The sequence below is a fragment of the Myotis lucifugus genome, unplaced genomic scaffold, assembly GCF_000147115.1.
Source record: "Myotis lucifugus unplaced genomic scaffold, Myoluc2.0 scaffold_18, whole genome shotgun sequence".
Lineage (NCBI taxonomy): Eukaryota > Metazoa > Chordata > Mammalia > Chiroptera > Vespertilionidae > Myotis > Myotis lucifugus.
The window spans coordinates 11140450-11155873 of record NW_005871066.1 but is presented as its reverse complement, the minus strand read 5'-3'; the positions used below and the strand labels follow the sequence as shown (position 1 = coordinate 11155873).

At 37.5% G+C, this 15424-nt stretch overlaps 1 protein-coding gene across 1 annotated transcript in view; it reads right to left on the bottom strand.

Annotated features, from left to right (window-relative positions):
* Positions 1–15424, bottom strand: part of RELN (reelin) — a 419315-nt gene that overhangs the window by 248924 nt on the left and 154967 nt on the right. Inside the window, 1 exon segment of the mRNA XM_006085409.3 lies at positions 7085–7155. Coding sequence (XP_006085471.1) covers positions 7085–7155 — 71 coding nt within the window.

Sequence of the window (15424 nt, the reverse complement as noted above, 5' to 3'; positions counted from 1 at the left end):
ATACATGGCTTTTAAATAACATTCAGAGATGGAAAGGAAAATCAAGATTATCATCATCAAATAATAATAATAACAACAATACTACTACTACAAGAAGAAACCTTGTTGCTAATGTTAGCAGAAATTTGCCAGAGGTCTACTGATACCTATTCTCCCCTTCTTTATTTTAACTGGATTGGGGACCCCAGTTAGAATATTCTGTGTCCTCTGCAGCTTCCTGTAACAAAGGAATCAAGTTCTGTCCATAGGAAGGTGAGGAGAAGTGACCCATGGGCATGCTTCCTGTTGCAGGAACCTCTGAGTGCTGGAGTAGCCAGCGTGGCCCCTGCGTATGGAAGCTAAATGTTGTGCACAGTAGACCCACTCCACCCCTGGACCACCTGCCTCCCGACTGGTTTATGGCTGAGCAATATTCTTCTAGCCATTTAAGCCATCTGTAGATTGAGGCATTTGCCATGAAAGCTTATCTATACTCTATGAGAGTTCATTTCCTGTTGGCTGGGGAAGAGGTCCCTTTTGGGAAATGGTATCCTCTCTATGTCTCAATCCTAAAGGCCAGAGTGGAAATTAGAGTTGATTATACTATGAGTTCCTGTGACTAGAGACTCCATTTTGTATATCTCTGTATCCCTATGCCTAACATATAGTTGCTCAAAAAATGTTAGTTGATTGGGTACTAATAACTTCAGCAAGACATTAATCCTAGAATCATTGTTAGACAATTCTAATGTCCCAGTGTTCACCTCTGTTCCCTCCTCTCTTAGTCACAGGTACACGTTATCATCTTCATCTTACCTTACTTTCCACTTTCCTTTACGTACCTAAGAATAAACTGTACAGTTTGTCTTGTTCTAAAATAGAGGCAGCTAACAAAAAAGGGCAGACAATCGAATAAGACCATAAAGTAGAAAAATTAAAGATAATGACAAATGAGGGTCAGAAAAAAAATGCATCCAGTTGAGATAAGTATGCAACATGAATGTGGTGACATCTTCAGTTTGGTCCTGAAGCTTACAGAAATAGAAGAGTTTGTAACATGAAAGAACACATATTGCTCAGGAAAAAGGCAGCTATTTCAGGTACAGAGACTTGGAAAAAGTTTCTCCTGTGGTTTCTTAGAAAGGGCACACTGAGCAATGCAATAAACATCATGTGAAATAACATCTAACTGTGAATTTTGTAGGGCTATTCCTAATAAAGTCCATCAGTGGAGAAGGAAAAAGTACATAATGCCTCAATACAATTGTAAAAACAGTTCTGGGTGTGCAGGAGGTGTAGGTTGGCTAGCAATTAAAGAAATAATAGTGACCTAGCCGGTTCGGCTCAGTGGATAGAGTGTTGGCCTGTGGACCAAAGGGTCCGGGTTTGATTCTGGTCAAGGGCACGTAACTTGGTTGCAGGCTCCTCCCCAGCCCGGGCCCTGGTCAGGGCATGTGCAGAAGGCAACCATCTATGTGTTTCTCTCACATGGATATTTCTCTCTGTCTTTCCTTCTCTTTTCCACTCTCCTTAAATATCAATGGAAAAATATCCTCAGGTAAGGATTAAAAAAAATAAAAATAATTTAAAAATTAAAACTAAAGAAATAATAGTAATTAGACAATTCTGGAAAGGTACACCTGCTGTACGTGGTTCACTCATTCCCTCAACAACCAATATTTGAGTGCCAGGCACTGTGCCTGGCTCTGGGAATATAAAAATAATCCAATCTTTGCTGGATCAAAGGGTTCAAAATACAGTAGCAAATACATGTAGAAGTTAACACATGACAATGCAATATGGTCAACTAAATTCAATTAATAAGTATAGGTGGGATATTGATAAAAATAACAATGGTAGAGGAGGAGAGACTTGAGCTGGATCTTTAAGGATAAATACAATTTCATGGGTAAGACACAGGAAGAGGTGCTAAGGAGGGTATTCCAGGGAAGGGAATTGGCATGTATAAGCTACAGATAAGCCACAGAGATAGAAGATAGGATGGCATGTTTGATGAAATCAGTGCTTATTACAGCTGAAGTAGATTTCAGTGCTAGGTGAGAGTGGGCAGTGTGGAGAGAGCCTAAACACAGAGATGAAGTTGGAGAGAGAGAAGCAGCATCAGATCATGGGTAGCCTTGAACGCCAGGCTACACATGGGCAAATGAGGCTGGCAGCTAAAAAATGAGGTTTGTGTTTAAGAACACTTTGATAGATATGTGGCAGGCCTGAAACAAAGAAATGCTGTTGTTGTGGAAAGAGCAGTGATGGCTTAAGAGATGTTAAGAAGATAAGGTGAGATAAATTAGTCTTAGACGCATTGAGTATAGAGATGGATGAAAGAAAGTAATGTTTATCTAAGTCTCCATTTAGTCCCTAACCAGAACTGTAATAAAAGGGTCCAAATTTGGGGAAAAGTCAAATTCAGTTTCAAATATATTGAGTTCAAGGTATGTAAGTGACATCCAAATGTAAGTACCTAATAATAATAATGATAGCTAATATTTATAAGGTATTCATTTGCTAGCTATCATCCTATGCATGTCATTATTGCATTTAATCCTCAAAACTTTACTACATTCCTTCTGGGCACAGACTATTGTGCTGGGTTCTTGAAAATTATATGAGATAACTAAAAAAGTAGGTACTGTTATTTTCCTTATTTTGCAGTAAAATAATTGAGATTTCATAGCCAGAAAGTTCCAGAACAGAAGTTTGAACCCCAATGTAGATACTTCCAAACCCCATGCTGTTAACCACCTTGCATTACTGACTCTCTGAGCAGGGATGGTGAAAAGGAAGAAGCTGATGATTTGGAAAAGAGAGGACAAACTGTTGACCAATTCCTCAGAGGAGATGGCATTACTTCCAGTCCACTGATTTTATATTTTTCTATAAATGTGTTTTGGAGTTTCTCTCCTAGGTTTGGACTAAAAATATCTATAAGATATTTAAGAAAAGTATGTGAAACTGCCACACAACTCTCATACAGAGTTCCACATATGCCCCTGGGGACACAGCACAATAAGTATTAATTAATATTAATGAATTCCAACTCTTAAAAAAACCAACGTGAAAATCTGTATTACATTGAACAACTGAATCTTCAAGTATAAAAACAAGGTCAGATTAATAGGTTTCATGAAGTAATATTTCACAAGCCAAAATTAGAATCGTAATGAAAAGTGTTTAACCACAGCTTCGCCGCCCTTCCAAACTTAGACTTTGTCCTTCAAAATATGGGGGAATTCAGCAGATTACATAGCAGCTTGAGTAGAAAACATACTTCTATGAGCATCCAAAACCACTCAATGTCAAATTCTTCTCAGGCATAAATCTTGATGTTTTGACTTTGGACTAGATAAAGCTGTCAAGTGGAAATGTATATAGCTCCGAAGATTGAAAAGCAAGCTGTTTAAATATATGTTCAGTCATCTTGGGGAAAACAGCACCAGTCCAAAACACTCTTCTTTAGAAAATTAAAAAAAGTAGTCAGACCCACCTAAAGCCAGTAGCAAGACATTTTAGTGTGGCCCTGGGGAGTAGCCTCTTTGTCATTCCCCTTAATCTTGTCTGCTGTAAGGATCACTGGGGGACACTTTGCCAGCCACTGCCCTCGGAGGGCCCCAGTTCTTTCCCCTGTTGGGCAGTTTGTGAGAACTTGAAGCAAGGTTCCTGGACGGTTTTATCTGAGCCTGCTAACTCAGCTCCCTTTGTCTGTACATTACAATGTGCAGGGATGCCAGCAAAGCAGGATAACTGCTAAACTGGATTGTTAGCTACAAAACAGCCATGTGGAAAACAGATGACTTTGACTAGCAAAAGTTTTAACATTGGACAAATTCAAGTGAAACATATCACTCATTATTTTTTCACTTCAACCATTCAAGTAGATACGGTAAAATCCAATTCTGACTATTAGTCAATTCTGACAATGTTTAGTCTGAATAAATTTTTAAAAAATGCATTTCAGGGTAGTGAAAAGATTATTTAGTCAGATAAGCTACTGAATAACCAAGGATAGCTAAGGGAAGATTTGGGTAGATCTGATCTACAGTTCATACAATGGTTGAGTATAAAAGCTATTTTCCACCCAGCTTCATTGAGGTATAATTAACAAATGAAAATTGTATATATTTAAGGTATACGACATTGTGAAATAATCACCAAAAACCAAGCTAGTTAACATATCAATCAGCTCACATTAATAGGTATTCTTGAAGTGCTGAAAAAAATTGAGGTAGCTTTTCACTCAATTCACTCTATGGACGTGCTTACTGAACTTTTTATCTCCCTCCTTCTCAGAGTTTAAATAAAATGTCACCAACTCTTAGTACAAAAGGATTAAAAATTCCAAAGACTTTGGAGTCTGAATGGCAGAAATACACTGCCCACCACTGTGACCCTAAAGCCCGTAGAGAACACAGCCACACTTTCTACCACTCACTTTCTACCACTCAGGGTGATGAACAGCAGAAACACTGCTGAGCTGGCAGAAAGCAGCCAAGGTTTTCTGCTCCAGCTGTACGCCTGACCCCTTTCCTCCTGACATAAAACATTTGCTTTTGGTTATATCCACTTCCATCATCCCAACAACAGAGAATTCCAGCATGGCTTATAAATGGCATGCACTCTTTGGGGGCACTATAGGGCATGACTGTTGTCAGCTGTTTAAGCCTGCCATCTGGCCTTGCTAAATAATCGATGTATGTGTTTGAAGAGGGAATGCCAAGAAGCTCCCAGGCCAGCAAATATACATGCACGCCATTATTCTCTCTGCCCCACCTCCACCATGATGTGTGTGCACTGTTGGACCAGCAGTGGCCATGCTGGTACACTCACATCAGCCCTGCACTTGTGACTTTTGTTTTACCAGGGCTCCAAAAAGTATGTATTCTCTCCTAGGTGTTCCAGGATGAAGGCAGTGATGATGATCTTGTTTATTGGGGTTGTGGTTTCTGAGAGTTTAATTTTTTTTTAAATTTAAGAATCTACTTGGTATAATGAAACCAACATTGGACTGTGAGTCCAGACTTTTGGATTCTAGTCTGGCCACTTGGGAGTAGTGTGTATTTTGTCAACTTAACTTTATTGGCCTCATCACTAATCTGCAGATAAGGACTCCATGGTTCTAAGATCAGAGCATAAATTCAAATATTATTCCTCATCCTCAGTCTTTACAGGGTGGGACACAAGTAGGTTTACAGTTGTGAGTACATGAAATAGAGTTTATTCTTATATTATTATTTAGTAACTAGAGGCCCGGTGCATGAAATTCATGCATGGGGCAGGAGGCAGAGGCGGTCCCCTCAGCCCGGCCTGCACCCTCTCCAATCCGGGATCCCTTTCACAATCTGGAACCACTGGCTCCTAACCACTCACCTGCCTGCCTGCCTGATGCCCCTAACTACTCCTCTGCTGGCCTGATGGCCCTAACTGCTCTCTCCTGCTGGCCTGATCCCCCTAACTGCCCTCCCCTGCCGGCCTGATCGCCCTAACTGCCTATCTGTGCTCCCCTCCTGGCCTGATCCCCCTAACTGCCTATCTGCTCTCCTGGCCTGATCCCCCTAACTGCCTATTTGCTCTCCTTTCCTCTCCGCGCCCTTTGGACCCCTGGTGCAGGCATGCTGAGAGCTCTCTGCCGTGGCCCTGCCCCCGTTCTGATTGGTCATTATGTGATGGTGTCCTGGCCAATTTGCATATTCCTCTATTATTAGTATAGATTACTGTATTATATTCAATACATATAACTGTAAATCTACTTTTGCCCACCCTGTGTATCCCATTCCCAACTATTCATTTACATTATAAAATATTTTTATAATCCCAGGATTTTTAAAAAACAAACAGCTTTTAGGTAAAGATAAGTGTTAATAAAATCAGACATGATTTCCTGGTACTATGCAGTTTTTAGGGTATTATGTTCACTGCTATATGGTGTTCTATATTTTCAATAATGTGAACATTTTCATAGTCTGAAACATATTTACATTGTGATAGATTTCTCAAGCCTACTATGAAGGCAATCACATTTTTCATTCTCAAAAGTTACAGAATAAAATCTGTTTAACCCAAGAACACTGATGATGTTTTTGAAACTACAATTAGAATAGGGCTTTCTCATTCAAGAGCCATGCATGTAAACTAGCAGCAGTTTGCTAGTAATAACCATCAAGTATCACATTGCTTAGATAAAGCCATATTGATGATGTATATATTACTATAAATAATACATGGTATCTTCTTATGCTTTTCAAAAAACAATACAAATTTTCCTCAAAGTCCATTAGATTTTCTTTAGCAGATAGTAGAAATTTCCTTTAAACTCAATAATGTACTTCCTAAATTAATAAATTTCCCCAAAATATAAATCTGTAAGCAAAAAAATGGTAATATGCCTATGCTGATGGTGAAAGGGCATAACATTTACAAAAACTGGCTCAAATATATCCATTGTCAAGATGCTTAAATAGAGAAAGAAATGTGTGCCTGAGAAATACTCGTATTTACTCTATCAACATTTTCCGAGAGGCTGTCACATGCCAGGTACAATGCCAGGTCCTGGGGAACCAAAGAGCACGGAGGCTTGGTTCCTGTACTTGAGGAGCTTGGTCTCTCAAAGGTGGCATTCATCACTTTTCAGAAGAAAATCCATGTGAAGTGGGAAATGCTACATGAAGACACAAAGTCAGGTGGCAGCACAAGAGGTAGAGGGATCAACTTTGTGTGAAGGCATGGGTCCTGGCTTTCACCCTTCAGTGTGCATGTGTGTGCGTGTGTGTGCGTGCATGTGCATCTGTCAGAGTTTGGTGTGGGTGAGAGCTGGAATGTGTATGAGGCCATCATAAAGCAGAATTACTAACTAATTCATTAGAAAACAATTATGAAAAGAAGATAATTTTTCTTGTTGTTTTTTGTTCACACTTTATGTTTTAAGTCTACAGATCTTTATCAATAATTACTAATTATATGGTCTGAAGGGGTCAGTAATTCCAAAGCATCATGATCATGCAATATTAATGAAATACTTACTTAGCACATAGAACGTAGGACCTACCATAAATAATTTTGACACAACCAACGCGGAGAAGCAAAAGATTCTTACCTCCTTGTTCACACAACTGCTGGGCTAAAGCATCTTTGAAGATAATCTGGCCCCTGTGTGTTGCTGTAGCCCTGGAAATGAAAAGAAAAAGGTTAATCCAAATCTTATAATAAGTTTGGTGATAACGTATGTATTTTTTAACTTTTAAAACCTTCATTATTCTGTGGACATGATTTTTTAAAACATTAGTACATCTGAACAATGAAAAAAATTAACAATAGAGTGAAGGCTTAAACTAAGGCACCTGGGTTATGAACTATCTTCTGGTTATACTTTGTAAAGCTATTGTAGCATTTGTGGGCTTACTTTGAAAACCACAGATGTGAGCAAATCCTGGATAGAAGAAAAAGCATGGAAAAAGTGCTTGTTAAAATTTCTTCTTCAGCAAGCCTTGATATAAAATGTTTTGTAGAGCAATAATGATATTAGCACTGGAAAAAAGATGCTCTTAATGCACTTTTTGTCCTGAAATCAACAGTCACCATCACATATAGAGAGGTGAGAGGAGAATTATATTTTAAAGTATTTTTTAAAAGAGGGCTATTCGAAGTTTTCATAATTACAAAATCTGTGATAATAAAATATACCTTTACTGGGTCTAATTCACCATTTGAAGGAGATATGTATCTTTTACCTCCTCTAATCAGAGCTGTGCACATAGATTGGTATAATAATAATAATAATAATATCCTTGTAGCAGATGTGTTATTCAATGGCTATAATAGGAGCTGTCTTAACAAAGGAAGAATTATTTATGCTTTATATTCAAAGTGTTTTTCCTTAAAAATGATTTTTCTGGCACAAAATGTATTATTGAAACAAATTCAAAACAGAAAATCATGTTGCTTTAAGAAATCTGATCTTTTCAATAACTAAAATATATTAACATTAAAATCTCAACTTTATTCTAGACAAAACTACCCTAGGGCAAAAGTAATTTGATTCAACCATCACTTACTGAAGATGGGTTATGTGCAAGGCACTGTGCTTGGTCACAAGAAGGCAAAGTTTGGCCTCTGCATTTCCCCTCCACATGTGCACCACTCAGTCAACATCTTGTCCTTCGTGGGGCCCAATGGGAGCTCATGGTCTCCATGTGGATACACCTTCCTCCTCCATGCTGCAGACTTTTCTGGTATCTATCCCCCACTGAATTATCACTGTCACCAGTATCAAGTCTCCTAGGACCCAGCTCTCAGAAAGTAATCTGATAAACTAATACATGTTGAAGTGTTAATGGGTGAAGTTGCTCCAAGCTAACATATTTCAGCAATGAAACTTAAAATATCATACTTTAATGCACATGCACACACACACACACACACACACAATGGTGAGTCTGAATGGTGGAAGGGAGTTATAATTGGAGAGAAAAATCAGTGGCTAGCTTTCAACTCACATCATATGTAAAGGAGATAAGGTTAATCAGCCCTTGTTGTTAAATGTTAATCATTATCAAAATTGCTGATAAACAGATGCTACCTCTCCCTGTCTATATTCACATATGTTTATAGGCTTTGCTTTGCTCTTAGCAAGCTGAAGCTGAGGAAGATTAAATATAGGGCCAATCCAAGCTATAAGGATGGCCTACAGACTCATCAATCATAGGTTTTACATCCAGAGGGAACATGTGATCTCGATTTACCTCAAAACATTTCATTGTTAAAATGGCAATCAAGTCAGGAGCATCTGAGCTCACATACACTTCTAACAGCATAGCAATCAGAAATGTAGAATTTTAATTTGACATTTTCTTTGAAAGGGACATATTTTCTGAAACTACTAACCACCAGGAAAAGTCCTCTAATGTATAGTGCTTACATAATTGTCCCTTTTAATTGTCTTCTGATTGCATCTGTATAGTATTCTTATTGTAATACTAGAGGCCAGGTGCATGGATTCGTGCACCGGTGGGGTCCCTTGGTGTGGCCTGCAATCCAACATTGCCTGCCGTGCCTGCCTGCTGCTCCTGCTCATCCCGGCCCTGCTGCACCTGCAGTGGGCTCGCGCCCAATCAGTTCTGAGCTGCGCTCGCCAGCCTTGTGCCCTGCCTCTGACACCAGTTGGTCAGCTGAGCAGCGCTCCCACTGTGGGAGCACACTGACCACCAGGGGGCAGCTCCTGCATTGAGCGTCTGCCCCCTGGTGGTCAGTGCACGCCATAGCAACCAGTCATTTGATCACTTAGTCTTTTATATATATAGATTTCTCCTTGTCATTATTCCAGTCTATGCTCTCCATGAACACAATGAGGCAAGAATATCTAGATAAAATTCAGAGGTTTTGCCTTTTCCCTGGGTATCAGAGATATTCAAATATCTCAGTCACTGCACAGCACCTTATGAATAGTCCACTTTCTTGCTTTCCCTATTACTCAGGTTTCTCATATTTAGGATTTGTTGCTTTCATTCATGTTCTTATGCTACTTTGGTTCAGTGAATAAATTTCTGAGAAACTAGAGAGTAATTGAAACCAAAGAAACTTTTATTACCTAGTTAAAATTTCTTTAGCAGTGGTTCTCATTCTTCAAACAAATATTATGGAATTCCAATATATGATACAGAGAAGTCCTAGCTTTTGAAGTTGTTAGGTTCCCTTTCCTCATCCAGCATGCTTCCCATCACCCATTCCCCCAACTTCCTGGTGCACTTCTCTGGGACTCTTAGGGTTTTAGAGAGGCAGAGTTTGAGAACCACTGAACTAGTATAAGTCTTACAGCATATGAATCAGGAAACTGAGGCATAGTGAGGGCCTGCTCAGTGTCACACAAACTGTCAATGGCAGATAGAAGCTGACTCCCGGTTTTGATTTCAAGCCTTGGATTCTTTCCTCTGCATCAGCAGTAGTTTTCAAAATGTGTTCCATAGTGGTGCCCAGGGGTCTCCATGGGAGTCAGGGGAGGGGCAGCAAGGAGTGCTCCAGGCTTCATCAATTCAACCAGAGCACTGGGCCTTTACATGTTCTCATTATTTAATGTTTGAAGAAAAGGCTCAGGAGTTAGAAACTGACTTGCAGAGCATACCATGTGCTCAATGTCATTATGTGAAATCTTCTGCATGGGAAAATCCAAAGGAGTAGTAATAATGTGACTGATATATGTACATATATATAAACCTTATATATTGTTGTTATTATTATAACACTTCTTTGATGAATTGAAGTTTACTCCCTGCTAGGCACTGTTGTAAGTTCTCCACATATATTAACTGAATCCTGACAACAGCCCTCCAAGTTAGATACCATTATCCCCATTTTCCTGGGACACAGAACTATTGTGTGATTTACCTAATGTCATACACCTGGTGGTAAAGTCAGGCTTCAGACCCACACAGAGTGTGGAATCCTTGTGTTTAACCATCACATTAAATCGTCATTGATCCGATTCATAAATTTGATGGTAGCCTTTAATCTCTTTCCAGGGGACAGCCTGCTTTATGGGCCTGATAGTCAAATTCATTCCTTCTCTGGCTTCTGCTCTCTATTCCAACCCTTTAGTCCATAGTTAAGCACTTTTATTTAACTTCTTTAGGACAAAGTACTTTCCTGTTTCCAGTTGGAACCTTGGTCCCTTGGCCAGCAGTTCCCTGGAATTTATCTTTGAAAATATCATTTCCCTTGATCCCTTCTTCCACAGTGTTCAGTGAGTCCCTCAACTTCTACTCATCTCACTGCAGTCCCTGTGTCACTCTAACAGCCTGCAAGATCCCGCACATCTCTTCTGTTCTCTACCAAATACAAGAGCACCGAATGCCAATCTCAGCCACACCACTGCCCAATCTCCATGGGGGAAACAATGAGCATATTGAAAGATAATCATCACTTGCAGCATTTTCTTTTCTTTTCTTTTTTTTCTTTATTGGTTAAGGTATTACATATGTGTCCTTATCCCCCCATTGGCAACCCCCCCAATCATGCCCTCACCCTCACCCCCTGTTGTGCATTTTCTTTACCAACCTTTTAAATCCTCAAATTTAAAGATAAAAATACCCAACTCTACAGGAGATGCACAATTAGCAATTTTAGGGGCCTATAAATATGAATATTTAAAATAAAATGTATTGCCTGGCAGCATGGCTCAGTGGTCGAACATCGACCTATGAACTAGGAGGTCATGGTTCGATTCCCAGTTGGGGCACATGCCCGGGTTGCAGGCTTGATCCCCATTTAAATATGTGTATATTTAAATAAATACACAGTTTAAATATAAATATATGTATATACATTTAAATATAAATATTAAAGTATATACTAAAATTTCCTAAAAACACAGTAACTCAGAGTTGAAAGACTAGAGGTCATGTCCTTCAATATTTAACCCATAATATATTTTTCTTTTCTTATAAAAATGAAAATGCACAGTTATGATATATAATGACAGGCCTTATTTAATTTCAGAACTGTTATTTTATGTAATTTATAGCTCTCTTTTGGGGGAGGTCTATCAAATCTGTGGTGTTAATAACTTGCACTGAATTTTCTATAATTAGCACTAATTTTTCAAAAGAGTTTTAAAAATATCCTCATTGTTCATTGTTCTGGAGAGTAGACCAAATTTCTTAAACAAGCTTCTAATAAGTACTTATCAACTTCTTGGGAGATGCATAGATTTCCAGAGCAAATTTGGCAACAAGAATCCCTATTAAATAAGTAATTTTAAAATCCCCTTGGGCTATTATAATCTATCATTTGAAAAGCTCTAAAGATTCTACCAAATAAAGAAAATTCATTATGATCACTATATTCAGAATTTAAAATAGACTTTGTTGTTATGACTTTTTGTTGTTGTTAATCCTCACACGAGGATATTTCCCACTGATTTCTAGAGAGAATGGAAGGGATGGGGAGAGACAGAGAGAAACACTGATGTAAGAAAGACACATCAACTGATTGCCTCCCACATGCACCCTGACCAGGGCTGGGTATACAGCCTGCAACCAATGTATGTTCCTTTGACTGGAATTGAACCCGGGACCATCAGTTCACAGGCCGATGCTCTATCCAATGAGGCAAACTGGCTAGGGCTTGTTGTTTTGACTTTTAAAGAATATGTCATATTTTAATTTTAACTGAACTCCTACAGCAACTGTCTGCCCAAGCCATTTAAGAATTGAGTGTGTATTGTAGTAAGTGCTGAGCTCTGAGTCTCTGGAGTCAGAAATACCAACATTTGAACATAGTGAGCTGCCACTTATGAGCTATCTGACTTTTGCACAACTCCTTTAATCACTCTAGGCTTCAGATTCCCTGTATGACAATAGGGACAATAATAATTATTATTATTTAAATATATGAATATTTACTCTTAAGATACAGTCTACCTAAACAGATTTAAAGCTTCTGGAATAGCAGGAATAGTTAATTAAAAAAATTATCTCCCATAAGGCACCTGTCAGAATGACTTGAACATATGAGAAAAATCAAAACTATATTTTGAGGTTCACATTTTTCTTCAAATGTGCCATATGGATATCCAGTTTCCAAAAAAGGAATACAAAGTGGTTTTGGTATAGTTGTTACCATGTCTACCCAAGTGTATTGTTTATTTTATGAAATGCTTTCAGATTTACCTAAAGAATCATTTTTAAATTAAGGGCAATGTGCTTAACCCGCTGGGTTTCTTTTCCAGCCTTTCTTTCCTGCTTTACAAGTGAGGTCTGGTATGTTACTGTGCTTTGTCCATTCACAGTTGGAAGGATATTCATTAATCAGCAATCTGACGTTAATCTAGTGTAGTATCAGCATGCCTGTGCCAAGAGACCCTCCAGGAAATGTTACTAAATATGTGGAACATGGGGAAAGAGAGAGGTAGTCTGAGTTTTGGTAAATTTGATCTTCAAAGGAATCAATTCACTTGCAAAGATTATTGTTTCCTTTTCATCTGCAAATTACTGTACTTAAAAAAAAAGTTCTTGTTGGAAGTATTACATATGTCCTCCTTTCCCCCCAATGCCCTCTTCTAGCCTGCCATTGTCCCCCACCACAGGCCTTCACCACCCTATTTTTTGTGTCCATGGGTTTGCATATAAGTTCTTTGGTTGATCTTTTCCCACCCACCCACCCTCCCCTGCCTTCCCTCTGAGACTCCACAGTCTGCATCCAGTATGTCTCCTCTTTGGAGAAATGTCTACGTATTAAGGTCCTCTGCCCATTTTTTAATCAGATTGTTTGGGATTTTTTGATGTTAAGTTGTATGAGTTCCTTATATGCTTTGGATACTAACTCTTTGTGAGATGTATCATTTGGGAATATCTTCCCACATTCAGTAGTTGTCTTTTTGTTTTGTTGATGGTTTCCTTTTCTATGCAAAAATTTTTTAGTTTGATGTAGCCCTATTTGTTTATTTTCTCTTTTGTTTCCCTTGCCCAAGGAGATATATCCAAAACAATATTGGTAAGAACAATGCCAAAGAATTTATTCCCTATGTTTTCTTCTAGAGTTTTATGGTTTCAGGTCTTACATTTAAATTTTTACTCCATTTTGAGTTTATTTTTATATATAGTGTAAGAAAATCGCCCAATTTTTTTTTGCATGCATCTATCCAGTGTTCCCAACACCACTTATTAAAGAGACTATCTTTATTCCATTGTATATCCTTGCTTCCTTTGTAGTAGATTAATTGACCTAAAAGTGAGCATTTATTTCTGAGCTCTCTATTATTCTATTCTATTCTATTCTATTCTATTCTATTCTATTCTATTCTATTCTATTCTATTCTATCCTATCCTATCCTATCCTATCCTATCCTATTACATCCCATCCCATCCTATTACATCCCATCCCATCCCATCCCATCCCATCCCATCCCATCCCATTCCATTGATCTACATATCTGTTTTTATGCCAATAACATACTATTTTGATTATTGTAGATTTATACTATATTTTGATATCAGGGAGCATGATACCTACTACTTTGTTATTCCTCAAAATTTATTTGGCTATCCGGGGTCTTTTGAGGTTCCATATAAATTTTATGATTAGTTGTTCTAATTCTAAGAAGAATGTCACTGGTATTTTAATAAATATTGCATTAAATCTTTATATTGCTTTATATTATAAGATTTTTAAAGGCTAACTAATATTCCATTATGTAGCTATATCATATTTTCTTTATTATTGTTAAAATTTTTTATTTTTAATATTTTAAATAATTATATAAGTTTTTCACCATATCTTTTATTCCCCCTCTCTCACTTTATTGAGAGATAATTTCCTTTAAATTTTTCTAGTGTTTTCATGCTTAGAAACTCTTTCCTATTCTAAATTCAGTTAAACAGATATTTGCATGCATTTGGGGGAAGTTTTTATATTCATCTGGACTTTATTTTAGTATAAAGGCATTCAGTAGGGATATAAATTTATTTTTTTCCATTTATTTAAAAATGTCCTTGCAAGATGCAAAATTCCTCAAAAAAATTAGCAAATTGAATTTAGCAATACATTAAAAAGATCATACATCATGATTAAGTGGGATTTCTTCCTGGGATGCAAGGTCAGTATACGGATTCCACAAATAAATACATGTGATACACCACATAAACAAAATAAAGGATAAAAATCACAATCATATAAATAAATGCAGAAAAGTCATTTGATAAAATCTAGCAACCATTTATGATAAAATCAACTCTTAGCAAAGTGGGAATAGAGAAAACATACCTCAACGTAATAAAGGCTATAAATGAAAAACCCAGAGCCAACATCATATTCAATGGGCAAAAACTAAAAGTTTCCTTTAAGATCAGGAACAAGATAGAGATGTCCGTTTTCACCATTCTTATTTAACATAGTACTAAAAATCCTAGCCACAACAATCAGACAAAAAGAAGAAATAAAAGGCATCCAAATTAGAAAGGAAGAAGTAAAACTGTGGATGAAATGACACTATTTATAGAGTCCTCTAAGGATTCCACCAAAAAAACTTATTAGAACTGATCAATGAATTCATTAAAGTAGCAGGATACAAAATAGATATCCAGAAATCAGTTACATTTGTATACTCCAATGATGAACTATCAAAAAGGGAAACTAAGAAAACAATCCCATTTAAAATTACATAAAAAATGTAATAAAATACCTAGGAATAAATTTAACCAAAGATATAAAAGACCTGTACTCAGAACATTATAGACACTGAAGAAGATACAAAGAAGTGGGAGCATATATCGTGTTCACAGATAGAAGAATTAACATCATTAAAATGTCCATACCACCCCCAAACAACCTATAGACTCAATGCAATCTCTATCAAGATACCAATGGCATCTTTCACAGAACTAGAGTAAATAATCCATAAAAGACCCTGAATAGCCATAGCAATCTTGAGAAAGCGGAAAAAAGT